The 19,723-nt window shown below is 46.2% G+C and overlaps 1 protein-coding gene across 1 annotated transcript in view; it reads right to left on the bottom strand.

The window, feature by feature from the left end:
- Positions 1-6,821: 6,821 nt before the first annotated feature.
- LOC141271415 (uncharacterized) overlaps positions 6,822-19,723 on the bottom strand; it is a 105,573-nt gene continuing 92,671 nt past the window's right edge. The window contains exons 19-25 of the mRNA XM_073681497.1: positions 14,596-14,669; positions 13,828-13,977; positions 13,519-13,698; positions 13,312-13,435; positions 13,131-13,228; positions 12,882-12,972; positions 6,822-8,237 (exon numbers count right to left, since the gene is read on the bottom strand). Of these exons, the coding sequence (XP_073537598.1) occupies positions 7,081-8,237; positions 12,882-12,972; positions 13,131-13,228; positions 13,312-13,435; positions 13,519-13,698; positions 13,828-13,977; positions 14,596-14,669 (1,874 nt within the window). The 3' untranslated portion in view covers positions 6,822-7,080. The remainder of the gene's footprint in view (positions 8,238-12,881; positions 12,973-13,130; positions 13,229-13,311; positions 13,436-13,518; positions 13,699-13,827; positions 13,978-14,595; positions 14,670-19,723) is intronic.

Consider the following 19,723-nt stretch of genomic DNA (forward strand, 5'->3'; position numbering starts at 1 on the left):
CGTGGATGGGGGCCTCTTACCTCGCCCCATTCAACTCATCACCGAATCCATTACCCTGCAGGTGGGAATGCTGCATTCTGAAAGTATCTCCTTTCATGTTCTGCCTGGACTCTCTCACGCCCTCTTGCTAGGTCTGCCCTGGCTCCAGAGACATGCACCCATGCTAGACTGGCAAACCGGAGAGGTCCTTCGCTGGGGACAAGACTGTCATAAAACCTGCCTGGTTCCCGTCCATCCCGTCCGTCCCTCTCCTACCCCAGCTAATCTACCTGGACTTCCGATTCCTTATTGGTCTTATGCAGATGTCTTTAATAAAAAGGAGGCAGAGACATTACCACCACATAGACCATACGACTGTCCCATCGATCTGCTACCCGGTACTACTCCTCCCCGTGGGCGTATCTATCCTTTATCCGCTGCTGAGACCCGGTCAATGTCCGAATATATTGAGGAGAATCTGGCCAGAGGATTCATCCGGAAATCTACCTCCCCGGCGGGAGCAGGCTTCTTTTTCGTCAAAAAGAAGGACGGCTCTCTCCGTCCCTGTATAGACTATAGAGGCCTAAACCTGATCACGGTGAAGAATAAGTACCCCCTTCCGCTCATTCCAGAATTATTTGATCGTCTGAGGGGGGCTAGGATCTTCACCAAACTGGACCTTCGTGGGGCGTACAACCTGGTTCGTATTCGTCAGGGGGATGAATGGAAGACGGCATTCAACACCCGGGACGGCCACTATGAATACCTGGTAATGCCCTTTGGTCTCTGTAACGCTCCTGCCGTCTTTCAAGAGTTGGTCAATGACATCTTCCGGGACCTTCTCCACTCCTGCGTAGTGGTGTACCTGGACGACATCTTGGTCTTCTCTCCGGATCTCCAGACTCACCGGAGGGACGTTCGTCAGGTCCTGCTCAGGCTAAGGCAGAACCATCTCTACGCTAAATTTGAGAAGTGCCTCTTTGAGCAGACCTCGCTTCCGTTTCTGGGCTACATTATCTCTCAGACCGGCCTACAAATGGATCCTGAGAAACTGTCTGCCATCGAGAAATGGCCCCGACCGGAGGGGTTGAAGGCCATTCAGCGATTCCTGGGCTTCGCCAACTACTACCGCCTCTTCATACCACACTTCTCTTCCCGGACGGCCCCAATTTCTGCGCTCACCCGTAAAGGTACTAATCCCAAAGAGTGGCCACCCGAAGCAGAGGAGGCCTTTCTTTCCCTTAAACAGGCCTTCTCTTCCGCCCCGGTGCTGCATCGCCCAGATGGCAACAAGCAGTTCTTCCTGGAAGTTGACGCCTCCTCCTCTGGAGCCGGAGCGGTACTTACTCAAAAATCATCTTCCGGGAGGATGGTAACTTGTGGCTTCTTCTCTAAACTCTTCTCCTCCTCTGAGCGCAACTATTCCATAGGAGACCGAGAGTTATTGGCCATCAAACTGGCATTGGAGGAGTGGCGTTACCTGCTCGAGGGGGCTCTTCACCCGGTAATAATTTACACTGACCACAAGAACTTGGCTTACCTCCAGCATGCCCAGAGACTTAACCCGCGCCAAGCCCGGTGGTCCTTGTTTTTTGCTCGTTTTGATTTTGTCCTTCATTTTCGCCCGGCTGACAAAAACGTCAAGGCGGACGCCTTGTCTCGATCCTTTCTGGTGTCTGATCTCGAGGAGGATCCGAAACATATCATCGATCCCGCCAGAGTAATGCAGGTGGCTCCCGTGAGTCTAAATCGTCTTCCTCCTGGTAAGACGTTCGTACCAGTACCTGATCGGGAGAAGATCCTACACTGGGGTCATTCGTCTAAACTAGCTGGCCACGCCGGTCAGAAAAAGACCCTCCAGCTTATTACCCGGCACTACTGGTGGCCTAACCTGCACAAGGATGTAATAGACTTTGTTTCTGCCTGTGTGTCCTGCGCCCGCAACAAAGTTCCGAGACACCTGCCGGCCGGCCGCCTCCTACCTCTGCCAGTACCTGCTGCCCCCTGGCAGCATATAGCGATGGACTTCATTACTGATCTGCCCGTCTCTGCCGGTTGTACGGTCATTTGGGTGGTCGCTGACCGCTTCTCCAAGATGGCTCACTTCATTCCACTGCCAGGTCTTCCGTCTGCACCCGAGCTGGCTAAAGACTTTATCCGCCACATCTTCCGTCTTCATGGCCTGCCCCGTCACATCGTGTCGGATCGTGGGGTACAGTTCACTTCCCGTTTCTGGAGAGCCACTTGTAAATTGCTGGACGTCACCCTGGACTTCTCCTCCGCTTACCACCCACAGTCTAATGGTCAAGTGGAGCGGATCAATCAGAACCTGACCAGTTACCTTCGGCACTTCGTTAATGCCCACCATTCTGACTGGGTGGATCTCCTGCCATGGGCCGAATTCTCGTACAACAATCACGAGAGCGAGTCTTCCTCCAAATCCCCGTTTTTTGTAGTCTACGGTCAGCATCCTCGGATCCCGTTTCCCGTCTCCACCTCGGCGGACAATCCGGCTGCGGAATCTCTTGTTAACAAATTTTCCTCCATATGGGAGAGTACCCGGTCCGCACTCCTTCTGTCATCCGAGCGTATGAAAAGACACGCTGACAAAAAACGTCTGGACCCTCCTCAATTCCGCCCTGGGGATAAAGTCTGGCTCTCGTCCAAATATGTCCGGCTCAAGATCCCTTCCTATAAGTTAGGGCCTCGGTTCATCGGCCCACTGGAGATCATCAGTCAGATCAACCCGGTGGCCTATAAATTGAAACTCCCGGCCAACTTACGGATCCCTAACTCCTTCCATGTGTCTCTCCTCAAACCTGTGGTGCTTAACTCTTTTTCCAAGTCTACAGGTACGCCTCCTGCTCCGGTTTCTGCTGAGGACAAGTTTGAGGTAGAGAACATTCTTGCCACCAAAAGGGTAAGAGGAAAGACCTTTTTCCTGGTAGATTGGAAGGGGTTTGGTCCTGAGGAGAGAACGTGGGAGCCCCGGGAGAACATCCATGCCCCTCTCATCCTAGCTAAATTTCTGTCTGGCCTAAAAAAGGGGGGGCCTAAAGGGGGGGGTACTGTAGTGCCGGCGTCCCTGCCCTCTGCTAGGCAGGGACGCTGCTCCCCTCACCGCTCTGCTCCGTGCCCGGCATCCTCCCCCCGCTCTGCTGTCAGCGCGCGCTCAGTCCCGGCGTCCTCCTCCTGCTCTGCTCTCAGCGCGCGCTCCTTCCCGGCCCCTGTGCTTAGGGCGCGCGCGCGCTCCCCTCCTCTTAAAGGGGCCGCGCGCGTCGCCCTAAAGAGTCCCCGGCCAATGGCCGGAGGACTTCATCATATATAAGGCACCTCCTCCTAAATGGAGGTGCCCAAGCAATGTTGTTTGCACCTGTGTCTCACCTGTGCTTCAGCCCTCAGGTCCCGTTGCCAGTTACCTGCCAGTTTCCTGCCAGTTACCTGCCAGTTACCTGCCTGATTCCTGCCTGAATACTTGTTACCTGTCTGCCAGTCTGAGGTCCGACGGTCTGCCTTACTACTCCTGTCAGTCTGTCTAAAGGACCAGCCTGCCCGCTCACCTGGGAGCGCATATCAGCTACCTGCCTGCTTGCCTGAGGTCCGACGGTCTGCCTTACTACTCCGGTCAGTCTGTCTATGGACCAGCTTGCCCGCTCACCTGGGAGCGCTTCTCCGTTATCTGCCTGCTTGCCAGCCCGGAGGCTCCGTTGTCACGTGCTGTGACCACCAGCTATCTCAGAGACTCTTGCCCGCTCACCTGGGAGCGCATCTCCGTTACCTGCCTGCTTGCCAGCCCGGAGGTCCCGTTGTCACGTGCGGTGACCACCAGCTATTCCAGAGACTCTTGCCCGCTCACCTGGGAGCGCTTCTCCGTTACCTACCTGCCTGCCAGCCCGGAGGTTCCGCCGTCACGTGCCGTGACCACCTGCTATTCCAGAGACTCTCGCTTGCTCACCTGGGAGCACACATCTACCATCTGCCTGCTAGCCTACCCGGAGGCTCTGCCATCACAGGTCGTACCTACCCCTTACCCAGAGACTGCCCTGATCACTTGCCGTAACTCCCTGTCCGTTCACCCAGAGACTGCCACCCGCTCCCTTACAAGGGCCGCCCCCTTGTATAGTAGCTCAGAGGTTCCGCCTCCCGGACCCGTTACACCCACATAGTCCACCATACAGAATAATGGGCCCCACATAGTCCTCTATATAGAATAATAGCCCCACATAGGGGTGGTGATTCTGGTATTAAGGGCCAAATTAAACCACTCTGCAGGCCAGATTTGTCCACGGGCCAGAGTTTGACATGTATGGTTTAGAAAGACTCATGGAAATTTTCGCCATTGACAAAACACCGTTAGCCCGGAATTTGGACAAGAGGGTAACAGTGGATGTCATGCTTCAAGTGGGAGCACTCCACTCTGAATCTATCTCCTGTTTTGTTTTGGATAATTTACGAGTACTTGCTGGGTTGGTACTGAGGCTTCCATGACTGCATATTCACAATCCTGTTATTGATTGGTGTCAGAAGTAAACTGTTAAATGGAGCCCCAACTGTTACAAGGGTCTGCCGGCCTTCCTGGAGGACTTCGGAGATGTGTTCTCGGAAAAAGAAGAGGACATACTACATCCCCATCGTCGTTATGATTGTTCTGTTAATTTTGTCCCCAATGCCAAATTACCTGAAGCTCGCATTTACAATTTGTCTGGATCTGAATGGACCACCACGAAAGAATATGTTAACGAACATTTATGAATGGGTCATATCCTTCCTTCCTCCTCCCCTGTAGCTGCCGGACTTTTATTTGTAAAGAAGAAGGATGGCGGCCTTTGTCCTTGCCTCATTTTCTGAGAACTAAACAAAATCACGGTTAAAAATACTTATCCACTTCCACTCATCCCCCGACCTATATAATCAGCTTCTGGGTGCCAGGTGGTTTTCTAAACTTGATCTTAGAGGGGCTTACAATTTGATATGCATTTGTAAGGGTGATGAGTGGAAAACGGCATTCTTAACATCTGAGGTTCTATTTGAAAATCTTGTCATACCATTTGGGTTATCTAATGCACCTGCTGTTTTTAAAAATTTTATGAATTATATTTTCTCTGATAGCATCGGAAGATTTGTTGTGATTTACCTATGTGATATTCTGATTTTCTCGCCCGATTTAGACACTTACCAGAAACATGTCCGTGCGGTATTACAAAGGTTAAGGGAGAACTCTTTGTGAAATTAGAGAAATGTGTTTTTCTGTTAAAGAAATTTCCGTGCAGAACAAAATACAAACACTGAGGAGGATAAAGCTGGAGATAACCCCGCTATCTGCAAGTAGATATATTCCTTCACATAGCACAGGCCTACTCCCTGATGACTGAGGTATGTGTGTTACAGATCCTGTCAGTTGAGACACAGGTCTCGGATGATGGATCTGTTCAGTCTGCAGCCTGTCCCGCCCATGACACATGATTAGAATGGGCTGCAGTTTGAATTATATCACAAATGGTTTTTTTTTCTAATTCTCTTTATGTTCTAAATTGCTTTCCCCTTTTTCGTTTACTTACTTATTTTTACTTTGCCTGTTAAATCTTTTCTTTTACAATCTATCAATAAAATGTATTGATGATCAACAGAATATGACTTTCAATTAAAACCTTTCTCACCTTGTGCAGGCATGGCTGAAAGTTTTGAGACCGACACAAATTTTGGATTTCACAGTTTGCTACTTTAATGTGTTACATCTTTTGGTCAGATGTTTCTATGGTTACTTAAGTACAATTATAAGCATTTCATACAATAGTGTTCAAAATAATAGCAGTCCAATATGACTAACCAGATTAATCACTGTTTTTGGTATAAATTATATTACCACATATCAAACAATTTACCAGTTGGTGCAGTAGATTCTAAGAAAACCAACAGACTCCGCATCCATGATCTGCATGTTTTTGAGTCTGTGTATTTGAATAATTATTTGAAAGGAGGCTGTGTTAAAAATAATAGCAGTGTGAAGTTCAATTAGTGAGGTCAATCATTCTGTGAAGGACTAGGTGTGAATCAGGTGGCCCTTATTTAAAGCGCACCTGTCAACAGAATTGTGCTCTGTAAATGGCATAGACTGTAAGATGGGCGACATTACACTAATTAAAATGATACCTTGGTTGATGAAATCCGTCCTGTAGTTCTTGTGTAATCTTTAGTTTTAGTTTGGAGATAATGATATGCTCGTGCTCCGGGGCAGGCCTGTGGGGTGGGCTCTATCTGGTGCTCTGCTTACATATTCATCTGTATGCTCTTATGACAGCTCACTGTGTTTCACTGACCTGCCGTGGAGCTACACTGCACAGCTAAATTGAATGTGTAGTGGCAGCTCCTGGGTAATTTAGAACATTTCCCGCACTTAGTTGCAGATTAATTTTGTGTGTCTACATTCGACCACTGCTGGAACTTGGCGATTACTGAGAATGGTTGACTATTAAGGGTACCAGGTGGCAGACCCCCACTGATCTGATATTGATGACGTATCCTGTAAATATTTCTTCAATATTTTCTGCCTTGACAAACCTTGTAAAGGAGAATCTTTCAGCTTGATTATGACAGGTTAATCTTTCCTTTTGTTGACTTTACGTTTGACTGCCTCTGATATTTAGAAGCAGGGAAGAGCTCATGCGAATAACCGAGAAACTTGAAACCGATGGGTGCTAAATCCAGTTGGTGAGGCACAGCAATAATAAGAGGAAGGAGCGGGAAAGCAGCACATCCAGACGGTAATTATTAAAAAACCTTTATTTAAATTCCATTCAAAATGAGCAAAATCCATGAAAGATGTTAAAAAACTGACGCGTTTCGGACAAGAATACCCTTAGTCATAGTATAAGGAACTAATCATAGTGGTCACATTTTAAAGCATGGGGGAACCAATCACGTAGGGTAAAGGCACCAACCAATGGGAAACTGACACAAATTGCCATAGTTGATACATTATAAAAAAGGATTGTCTCAGAAGGAAAATAAAAAAAACCTAATATATAAACATAAAGCAAACTAATAAATAGAACACAGATCATTTATCACAATATGATTTTCGAGTAAAACATTTCTCATCTTCTATACATAAGAATGGCTTTTCTCATGAGTTATTTGATGTTGAAGAAGATGTGATTTGTTGGTGAAACATTTCCCACATTCTGAACATGAATATGGCTTCTCCCCTGTGTGAATTCTCCTATGTTTCAGAAGATCTGATTTTTCTGTAAAACGTTTCTCACAATCAGAACAGGAAAATGGCTTCTGACCTGTGTGAGTTCTCTGATGTGTAACAAGATTTGATGGATCTGCAAAACATTTCCCACATGCTAAACATGAAAATGGCTTCTCCCCAGTGTGAGTTCTCTGATGTATAGCAAGATTTGATTTATTTGCAAAACATTTCCCACATTCTGAACATGAAAATGGCTTCTCCCCTGTGTGAGTTCTCTGATGTGTAACAAGATTTGATTTATCTACAAAATGCTTCCCACATTCTGAACATGAATATGGTTTCTCCCCTGTGTGATTTTTCTGATGTGTAGCAAGATTTGATTTATCTGCAAAACATTTCCCACATTCTGAACATGAAAATGGCTTCTCCCCTGTGTGAATTCTCTGATGTCTAAAAAGATTTGATTTCTCTGCAAAACAATAGCCACATTCTGAACAAGAAAATGGCTTCTCCCCTGTGTGAGTTCTCTGGTGTCTAATAAGATGTGTTTTTTGATTAAAACATTTCCCACAATCTAGACATGAAAAACGCTTCTCATCTGAGTTATTTCTTTGACGGAAAATAAGATTTGAACCCTTTGCAAACAATGTCCCACATTCTGAACATGAATATGGCTTCTCTCCTGTGTGAACGCTTTCATGTCTAACAAGCTCTGATTTCTGGTTAAAATATTTTCCACACTCTGAAGAAGAAAATCTTTTCTCCTCTGTGTGACTTTGTTGATGTGTAACCAAAGACGTTTTGAGGCAAAAACTTTTTCCATATTCTGAACTTGAAAATGGATTCTTTTCTATATGATCAGTTGGATTTTTAGCACCTCTTTTGTGACTTTTATCTTTCTTAATAGTCCGTGATAACTCAGAAGAGAGATCTTTGCTGTGAAAGGATGATGATGAATCTGGGATTATAGGATACACTTGAGTTGTATCTTGTGTGTTAAATACTTCATGCGATTTAAAAATTGAAGATGTCAGATGTCTCTCTGATCTCCAATCACAACCATCTGCCAAGAAATAAAATCAATTATTATTTTTCAATAAAATAACCCTAAAAATATATATTTTTACAACATTTCCATATAAAATGTCCATAGAAATAGCAAATATGTAGCATAATTAAATTATTTAATAACAAAAAAAACAGTTCACAGTAGTAGTCTTAGTTAATTTCATCTCTCAAATATTGAAATAACCAGCAATCAAAAGATGTTATGTAGCTCAAAATGATAGCAGTAAAAACTTGTTCTTTGTTCTGTCTCCACATAAGGCGAATGGAGGTGTAGCTGACTGATAGGCTGCTGTGAGATCTTCCTCCCTCCGTATCCAAGATGATTAGCAGACAGGACCAGCGCAGAGTCAGCATCCGTAGACTCGAATGTAGAACCTAATACATGTCGGTACAAAACTGTAACTTCCTCTGAAGCCGCTGATGTCGGTTGCTGCTGGTTAGAAATTGATAACTTCACAAGCCCAGCACAAGTGGTCCGTGTCTAACAGCAACTCTGGCTATAAAATGGCTACTTAGAACAAGTGACCCACCAACTGTCATGAGAAGCAACGCCCAGTTTTAACCAACTTAGTTGGAACAAACAAGAGCGAGCGGTAAACAAATACTAACCAGCAGATGGTGGCATAGCAAGAAAATATATTTAGCAGGTAACAAACAAATGCAGAATTTATTTTCTAAGATATGCAATCCAAACAGCTGAATAGTAATTATCTCTGGGGGAACAGCACATACTGCAAAAAAATATGCTCCCACTCAAGTTCATCATTAGTCAGTGGAAAATCAGAGGGTTTGCACATTATTAGCGCAAGAGCTTTTGAAAAGCAACATGGCATCCATAAATCAATATCAACAAATTATATGCTCCCAAAACCAATTTTCCCTCCTCCTTCAGCAGTGTGTTCAAACCACAAATAGCAGCCACTTATTTGGCATTACTGTAGCAGGAACAACCCACCTAACAATTTATATTATGTGTGTATTCAGAAGCACGAGCTGGGCACACGGTTTAATAATAATAATCTTTATATAGAGCTAACATATTCTGCAGCGGTTTACATACATTATGGTCGCTGTCCCCATCAGGGCTCACAATCTAGATTCCCTATCAGTATGTCTTTGGAGTGTGGAAGGAAACCGGAGAACCCGGAGGAAACCCATGCAAACATGGGGAGAACATACAAACTCCTTGCAGATGTTGTCCTTGGTGGGATTTGAACCCAGGACCCCAGCGCTGCAAGGCTGCAGTGCTAACCACTGCGTCACCGTGCCGTGCACTATTTGCGCCTGGAAAATCTGTGTTCCAGTAGCCACAGAGAATTTTTAATTTTTGAATTCTGCTTTGTTAACTTGCGGGAAGCAACTGAAGATTTAACAAAGGCAGTTTTTTTGATAGTATAGGACTTTCAAAGTAATTTTAAAAGTGATTTGTTGCCCCCCAAAAAACAAGTTTTGTAAAACTGCTTTAACACATGAAAACTTATTACAAAATTTTCAAACCTTCTAAATATGTTGGGAACGATCACAGTTGTAGAGGGTGTAACTAAGCCAGTGGAGGTGGGGGATTTGTGTCAGAGTTATTTTCTATTCAAGGTGCATATGAGGACACACTTTCAGTTGAAAAATATTGCGGCGCAGAGAGCAACTGGTTCTCTACCACATGCTTAATCTACAGCCACAGTCCAATCACAGGCCTGCACCTGCAGAGCACACTGACGAATTGCACCGCCTGAGATGTGATGCAGTTTGACGTTGGCTTGCTGATAGATCTATGGCTGTAGATAGATGCGGGGCAGGTAGACAACTGAGAAAAGGGCTATGAGATTTAGTTGTTTTCTTAAATAAAACAATGTTACGAAGAACCCTATGTAATTTAAATGCACTCTTTCCTTTTTTTTTTACAGCAGGGTTTGTGTTTATTCTTGCTTCTAGTAGGTGTTTTCTGATTTATGGGCAGTATAAACGTACGTTTATGTGCTTAAACCAAGCTCAGATTTTTGTTGTTTTTTTTCTTTGCATTCTGTGCAAGCCAGGGTGTGGCCTCCCTTCCTTGAGCTGGAAATCACATTTATATAGCTTCCCTGGGCTAGTGTCCACAGTTCGGGACCCGGTCAGTTGTCTGACCTTATTCGCACACTAAGGTCACCTTTGACAGATGGTAAGGTTTTAAATATTAGACAGAGTAGGATCATCCCGAATGGGGTCACTGTGCCGTTATGGGATAGCTTTTATACTATTTTTGATCAAAAACAGTGTTACTAAGAACCCTATGTTATTTAAATGTACTTTCGATTTTTATTTTTTTACAGCATGGTTTATGTTCATTTTTGCTTTTTATTTTTTTACAGCAGGGTTTATGTTCATTTTTGCTTCTTGCAGGTTTCTTCTGTTTTCTTAAATATTACCACCACGGTGGCACAATGGGGGGGGGGCATTATATCTAGATGGGGGAAACTGGGATTATATTTAAACACTATGTGGTAATAATATATGGTTATAGTGTGACCATATCATATTGCCTTTGTATAGTGAGATTGGTATAGTAGACTTTGTTCAATAATAGTATGGGGATAATATTTGTAATTAGTTAACTATACAACTGTATTATTTAGAACTATTGCCTACAAAATTGTCTAAATGCCGTGTTTTTCTGTCAGATTTATATATATATTACATGTGTATTATTTTTTTTAGGGGTGGCTAACACAGACTCTATCAATGCTGCTAGGACGACCCAAGTATCCGGCCAATATGCTTGTGGAGGACCAAAGATCAAATTTTGGCCTGGGGTCCATAGGACTCGGGTAACTCCCCTGCTTCTAATATCCAACATAAAATAAAATTATATGAGAAAAATTATTCCAAAAAAGTAGAAATATAGTAAATCTATCAAGTATTTTGTGTGCTGTGTCTGTTTTAAGGGCATAACAATTTAACCCCTTTACCCCAGGCCATGTTCCGTTTTTGCGTTTTCATTTTTTGCTCCCCTTCTTCCGGGAGCCATAACTTTTTTATTTTTCAGTCAATATGGCCATGTGAGGGTTTATTTTTTACGAGACAAGTTATACTTTTGAACTACACCATTGGTTTTACCATATCGTGTCCTGGAAAACGGGAAAGAAATTCCAAGTGCGGTGAAATTGCTAAAAAAGTGCAATTTCACAGTTATGGTTTTTTATATTTTTTTACCACGTTCACTAAATGCTAAAACAGAACTGCCATTATTATTCTCCAGGTCATTACAAGTTTGTAGATACCAAACATGTATAGATTAATTTTTATTTAAGTGGTGAAAAAAAATCCAAAGTTTGATAAAAAAAAAAAAAGCCATTTTCCGAGACGTCTCCATTTTTTGGGATCTGGGGCCGGGTGAGGGCTTATTTTTTGCGTGACAAGCTGATGTTTTTACTGATACCATTTTGGGGTAGATACGCTCTTTTGATCACCCATTATTGCATTTTATTGCAATGTTGCTGCGACAAAAAAAACATAATTCTGGCATTTTAATATTTTTTCTCATTACACCATTCACCGATCGGATTAATTATTTTTATATATTGATAGATCACACGATTCTGAACGTGGCGATACCAAATATGTGCATATGTGACTTTTTTTTATTGTTTTATTTTGAATTTTTTTTTTAAAACATTTTTTTTTTACTTTACACATGCTTCAATAGTCTTCATGGGAGACTAGAAGCTGCGATTGTCTGATCGCCTTTGCTACACACAGGCGATGATCAGATCGCCTGTGTGTAATACAAATGTTCACTGGCTATGAGCGCCGACCGCTGAGCAGTGCTCATAGCCTCCCGGCAATGACAACCACAGAGGACTCCTACAGACCCCGGGTTGTCATGCCAACCCATCGGCGACCCATGGTCATGTGACACGGGCGCCGATGGGCGGGATTAATGAAATCCTTCTGGCGCAGCCATGTTAAATGCCGCTGTCAGAGATTGACAGCGACATTTAACATATTAACAGCCGGGAGTGTATCGCGATTCCACCTGCGGCTGTTAGGGGCACATGACAACTGATCAGATCATCTGTCATGTCCCCGGAAAGGGAGAGACCTGACATGTGCCGTAAATCTACGGCACATGTCAGAAAGGGGTTAAAAAGTAAGAAATTAAAAAAATGTGGGTAAATACCAGATGTAAATAAGAACAAAACAAATCAACCTAAATTTACTACTAACAAATTACAATGGGCCACAGAAAAAAACAATCTTAGAATCACTGAGATCAGAAGAAGCTCCAAAGTCATAGCCACATAAAGTGACACGTTAGATTTGTTGAAACATGGTGCCTGGTTGGGAAGAAAACTGACTAAGGGAAGGGATTAAATCAGGCAAATCACACCACAATCAAAATATCATACAAAGCAAGCCTGTATAAACTGAAGACATAGAAAAAAAATCATTAACATCCCCAAGAAATACAAGTTTGGAGGGAGAACTGTAAACCTGAATAGTGCCAAGGTGTTGGGGACAGTTTCAGGTAAAGGAGTATGTTGTGTAGCAACAGAATAGTGACCATCTCATTGTGATATTGCCGGACTACACCACTGATAAAGCAGCCACAGCCGGTGACTGAGGAGAATCTGTGACTTTTCCGCATTTAGTGGTTACCACTCACCTGGGTAGTCATATGTAGGAACCTCCTCTTTGCACCACTCATCACCCCTCACATATGTCTCTGTAGTATTAATATGGGTCAGATCTTCACCCTGGAACAAATATTGCAAAAGTCAAAGACAGATGAAGAAGTCACGTCCATGATCAGCTATATTCCTGCCATCTCCACCGTTCATAAGACTGAACACAAGATCTTCACAGCCATCTGCACATCATAGGGAAGATCTCATGACACCTTCTCTACATCTACCTGATGATCCTGAGGAATATTGTGATCTTCTTGTTTACAGTCCTGTGGAAGAAGAGGACGGGGACATCTCTCTGGTGTTGTCCTCTTACTGGATAGAACTGGAGGAAACACATACAGGGACTGAATTCATTCTTTGCATACAGATAATTATCAGCTGTGTGTATTTAGTCCTGTCTATTACCTGGTGATGTGAGGGGCTGGGGAACCTCCATCATGACGTTCTTGTACAGATCTTTGTGTCCTTCTAAATACTCCCACTCCTCCATGGAGAAATAGATTGTGACATCCTGACACCTTATAGGAACCTGACAGATACAATGACACCGTCATCCCCCCGATCCCTTCATAGCGTTACTGTATAATGTCCCAGCATTCCCAGCAGTGTCACCTCTCCAGTCAGCAGCTCAATCATCTTGTAGGTGAGTTCTAGGATCTTCTGGTCATTGATGTCCTCATGTATCAGGGGGTGAGGTGGAGGCACCATGATTGGGCTCAAGGTTCTTCCCCATTCCTCAGACACAGGGGCCTGACAGCGCTCACTAGAGGTCTTCTTCACTACTGTGTAATCCTAGTTATGGAGAGACACATTAATAAATCTCACTACAGACATTTCCAGAGTCCTCACCTTTACAGTTCTGTCCGTCTGTTATTCCCATGGATAAGAATGATATAATATGACGTCATCAGAATCTCTCACCTCTCCTGTAAGCCGAAAGAGGATCTCTAAGGTGAGGTGTAATATCCTCTTCGCCATCTTGATCCTGCCTCTATCCATCTTTGATGAGTCAATCAGGAAAATTCTCTTACTTAAAAGATCTACACTGAGAGGATCCAATATTGTAGGGACCTAAATGGGAAGAGGATGAGCCGATGTAACATGATAAAGATCCCATGTAATAATTCAATTACTGGAGATAAGGGGAATCATATCAGGAGATAGAACGAGTAGATGTTATTTTCTTTTTATCTCATATGGACTGGAACATAAGAAGAATTGCTTTATGAAGACATCTCCTCCATGCTCCCAATTACTTGCACAAAGGAGGATGCTTCATGATTTTGATTTATCTGGTCCATAACACTAAACATAAATTCAATTGCTGACAAAGACATCTCCTCCATAACCATACTCACTAGACCTATGTTAGTCACTGCTTTGGCCACTGATTGGCTGTACGGATCACATGTTCGTTGGGATTGACCAGGAAATATATTGACTGGCGGGGGACCCAAGCAATGGTGGCACAGGAGTTATGGGAGATCAATAATGTGAGTTACTACTATTTTTATTATTTTAAAGCTTTCTGTTTTTTTATTTATATCTACTACTAATACATAGAGGCTGAGTGAGGGCCCTGACCATGACAACAGTATTATTTTTTTTTCTTTCCATCTAATAAAACCCATCCATTTTAGACCACACACGCAACCAGTAGTTTCTTCCTGGGAGTCTGCTGCTGAATACATTTCTCATAAACTCATCTTCCATAACGCTGATTTTCGCCTCATTTACCGACACTGGAATCGGCAGTAGTAATACTGCAGGATATATTCATTACATGTGACATGAGAAATAACTACTTCATGATGAGGACGACTTGTTAATTTTCTACTACAGCTCTATAAACATATTTGGTCTGAGTCCGTCACTGACTACATCACCACCAGCCCCCTGTATGAATGTTTCCCGTCTTCCCCAGCCGGTCATCTTTTATCACTTAGATCTCATGTTTGATTCATACACAGAAGCTTGAGGCATTTTAACGGGAGTGTGTCACAAAAGTATTTTTTTTCAATGTTTTGAATTTAAGTTTAAAATGTGTAAAATGCAATGGTGTATTTTTTTAAATAACTTTTTAACTCAGCCACTGGGAGCTGCCATTTCTATTTCCTGGTTTATAAGTGTTAGAGCCCTACACTTGCACACTGCAAATACGGCAGCCCCTGGGCATAGGTGACTGAGGTCAGTGTCCCACCCTATCTCTTGTGCTTCTGTGCTGTGGCTACCTCAGCTGTTAACTGGGCACATGCTGGGCTACAATTTCCTTCTGTCACAAGTAATTACTGTCATCTGAGTGAAGTTGTCATATGATTGTGGCACTCAGATCACGGTAATTACTGGCGAGCAGGTAAGCACAAGTCCGGCCCCCAGTGTTGATTTCATACAATGACATGTAAAGATGGATGGATGAAATCACCACCTCAGCCCTGGTGCCCGTACCTGGTGAGCACACACTGGAAATTACTGTGATCTGAGTGGAGCAGTCATGTCATGCAGTGCTCAGATCAGAATAAATACTGGTGTCATTAGGCACCAGGGATGCAGCAAAGACTCCATCCAGTGGCGAGTACACATCACTAGATGAAGTCACCACCGCAGCTTTGATGCACTGACCTGTGCTCAAACCGCTGATCTTGGGAAGATCGGCTAACCTTTGAATATGTAAGGGGAACTTCCATCAGATCATATCAGGTGAGAGAAGAATGTTGCATACTGAATTTTAGACTGATCCTTTTGTTTCCTCCTGCAGATAATCCTCTGCTAGAAGAGTCTTCTAATGGCTCTCTCATAGAGACCACAGGAAAGCTCAACTCAGCTGAATGTTCGTGTGTATGGGGGAGTCGGAAGAGATTGCCGTCAACCCAATGATCATTCAGCCAACAGTTATCTAATGTGTATGGGGCCATTAGTATTACACTGACAGGCAAGAATAATACACTGCACAACAGTAGTACAGTGCATCACCGGAGCAATCATAGGCTTGTATGTTGCATGATCGCACTAATGAAAGTTGCTGAAAAAAAAAGATGTAAATGAATAAAAAAAACACAAAAATCAGATTTAGCAATAAGAAATATGCTTCATATACATAAAACAATCTCCCTGCACAATGTTGGTAAAATCACGACCATAACGACTTTATTATATTCTATTATCCTACACAATTATCGTGTGGTGATTATCTCATGTCCCGGGTTCAACTGTACAGAAATTAAAGTGCACCTGTCAGCAAGATTGTGCTCAGTAAACTACATACACTGTCAGTTGGGTGACATTACATTGATTAAAATGATACCTTGGTTGATGAAATTCGTCCAGTGGTTCTTGTGTAATCTTTACTTTCAGTTTGGAGATAATGATATGCACGTGCTTCGGGGTGGGATTGTGCGGTGGGCTCTATCTGGTGCTCTGCTTACATATTCATCTGTGCCTTCACTGACCGGCATCCTATTACCTAACCTTGCACTATTAGATACATTATGTAGGAGGCAGGTCAGTGAAGGCACAGTGAGCTGTCATAAGCGCATATAGCAGAATAAGCAAGCAGAGCACCAGATAAAGCGCCCCCCACAGGCCACCCCGAAGCACGAGCATATCATTATCTCCAAACTGAAAGTAAAGATTACACAAGAACCACAGGACGGATTTCATCAATCAAGGTATCATTTTAATCAGTGTAATGGCGCCCACCTGACAGTGTATGTAGTTTATAGAGCACAATCCGGCTGACAGGTGCGCTTTAAGAATGGAGCTAAGGCCGGTTTCACAAGTCTGGATATTTCAGGATCACATGTGTCGGCGCTTGGGAATCAGTGTACAGTTAGCGCTGTTCCCAAGCGCCGGGTGCTGAACCCTGCCCTCATCATGTTCTCTGCCGATGCTGCGATCAGCACCAGCGGGGGACAATGTTGAGAGTAGTAGTCTGCTCCAGCTGTCTCCAACTGTAAAAATAAGAATAAAATAAAAAAAATCCTTATGCTCATCTGTCCCAAGTGTCCGCCACTGTAATCCATGCGACTGATAACGCAGAGGAGCCGGGGAGAATAACTCGCTGCAGTGAGCGGTGTCCTGTCACTCACTGAGCTCAGAAGAGGTCCGGGGCCCACTCGCTGCAGCAAATTATTCTACCCGGTTCCTTGGCGCGAGGGGGACACTTAGGACAGGTGAGCATATGGATTTTGTTTTACTTTATTCTTATTTTTACAGTTGGAGACAGCGGGAGCAGACTTCTACTTTCAACATTGTACCCTGCTGGTGCTGATCGCAGCGCCGGAAGGGGTCAATGATGAGTGCAGTGTTTAGCACCCGGCGCTTGGGAACAGCGCTAACTGTACACTGATTCCCAGGCACCGGTACGTGTCACACGGATAGCACACGGAAATCATCTGTGTGGGACGTTTTGCAGCCCGTGCAGTGGGTAAAAAACGGACATGTCAGCGTGTTTTGCTCACGGACACAGTCCTTGGATACACACTGACATGCACAGACCGATTCATTTGAATGGGTCTGCCTGTGTATGTGTCTCCGGTATGTGTGAAGAAGGCCTAAGGGAGTATTTATTAGCAAGTGGGGTGGGTGGTACCAGACTGTGGGGGGCAACATGTAGTATCATACTGTGTGTGGGGGGATGGCGGCACTGTGGGAACATTATACTGTGTGTGGGGGGATGGCGGTACTGTGGGAACATTATACTGCATGGAGGGCACAGTGATGAACAAGAAAAGAGCACCATAGTATGTGAATTATACAGGTGTCCATATTTGCTCTTTCATAATTGGGTCGTATGTATCTATCACAGGAAAAGGAACAAAAATGTTATGGCTCTTAGAAAGAGGCTCAAACAGCTAAATAGTCTCAGCAGTGAAGTGGTTAATGCGGCCTGCGCCCAGTAATGGGGTCTCCACATACCTCCACCTGCAGAGCCGCCACCACATATATGGCTGTTCTGTGCGCACAGGACCTGTGATGAGGTCACAGGAGGGGAGGAGTCAGGGGTCACATGATCAGGGGCCTCAGTGGATGCAGGACTCTGCTGTGCTGGTTGTCATGGTGCTGGATGAGGGGAAGGTTATGTGTGGGGTCAGGAGGGGTTTACAGTGTGGATGTAGCAGAGCCGCGTGTGTACGAGGTGTACGGAGCGGAGCCGCGTGTGTACGAGGTGTACGGAGCGGAGCCGTGTGTGTACGAGGTGTACGGAGCGGAGCCGCGTGTGTACGAGGAGTACGGAGCGGAGCCGCGCATGTGTACGAGGTGTACGGAGCAGAGCCGCGTGTGTACGAGGTGTACGGAGCAGAGCCGCGTGTGTACGAGGTGTACGGAGCGGAGCCATGTGTGTACGAGGTGTACGGAGCAGAGCCGCGTGTGTACGAGGTGTACGGAGAGGAGCCGCGTGTGTACGAGGCGTACGGAGCAAAGCCGCGCGTGTACGAGGCGTACGGAGCAGAGCCGCGTGTGTACGAGGTGTACGGAGCAGAGCCGCGTGTGTACGAGGTGTACGGAGCGGAGCCGCGTGTGTACCAGGTGTACGGAGCGGAGCCGCGCGTGTACGAGGCGTACGGAGGGGAGCCGCGCGTGTACGAGGCGTACGGAGCGGAGCCGCGCGTGTACGAGGCGTACGGAGCGGAGCCGCGCGTGTACGAGGCGTACGGAGCGGAGCCGCGCGTGTACGAGGCGTACGGAGCGGAGCCGCGCGTGTACGAGGCGTACGGAGCGGAGCCGCGCGTGTACGAGGCGTACGGAGCGGAGCCGCGCGTGTACGAGGCGTACGGAGCGGAGCCGCGCGTGTACGAGGCGTACGGAGCGGAGCCGCGCGTGTACGAGGCGTACGGAGCGGAGCCGCGCGTGTACGAGGCGTACGGAGCGGAGCCGCGCGTGTACGAGGTGTACGGAGCGGAGCCGCGTGTACGAGGTATACGGAGCGGAGCCGCGTGTGTACGAGGTGTACGGAGCGGAGCCGCGCGCATACGAGGCGTACGGACGAGGTGTACGGAGCGGAGCCGCGTGTACGAGGTGTACGGAGCGGAGCTGCGTGTGTACGAGGTGTACGGAGCGGAGCCGCGTGTACGAGGTGTACGGAGCGGAGCCGCGTGTGTACGAGGTGTACGGAGCGGAGCCGCGCGCGTACGAGGCGTACGGAGCGGAGCCGCGCGCGTACGAGGCGTACGGAGTGGAGCCGGGTGTGTACGAGGTGTACGGAGCAGAGTCGCGCGCGTACGAGGCGTACGGAGGGGAGCCGCGCGCGTACGAGGCGTACGGAGCGGAGCCGCGCGCGTACGAGGCGTACGGAGCGGAGCCGCGCGCGTACGAGGCGTACGGAGCGGAACCGCGCGCGTACGAGGCGTTCGGCGTGGAGCCGCGCGTGTACGGAGCAGAGCCGCGCGTGTACGGAGCAGAGCCGCGCGTGTACGGAGCAGAGCCGCGCGTGTACGGAGCAGAGCCGCGCGTGTACGGAGCAGAGCCGCGCGTGTACGAGGTGTACGGAGCGGAGCCGCGCGTGTACGAGATGTGCGGTACGGTACGGAGCGGAGCGTGTACGAGATGTGCGGTACGGTACGGAGCGGAGCGGCGCGTGTACGAGGCGTACGGTACGGAGCCGCGCGTGTACGAGATGTGCGGTACGGAGCAGAGCCGCGCGTGTATGAGGTGTGCAGAGCGGAGCCGCACGTGTACGAGGCGTGCGGAGCCGCGCGTGTACGAGGCGTGCGGAGCTGCCTGTGTAAGATGTGTACGGTGCGGTGGGGTCAGGAGGGGTTTACAGTTTGGATGTAGTGGAGCTGCGTGTGTACGAGGTGTATGGAGCAGAGCTGCGCGT

This window comes from Phyllobates terribilis, unplaced genomic scaffold (genome assembly GCF_046119375.1).
Source record: "Phyllobates terribilis strain yellow unplaced genomic scaffold, ASM4611937v1 Scaffold_5__5_contigs__length_657084704, whole genome shotgun sequence".
Classification (NCBI taxonomy): Eukaryota; Metazoa; Chordata; class Amphibia; order Anura; family Dendrobatidae; genus Phyllobates; species Phyllobates terribilis.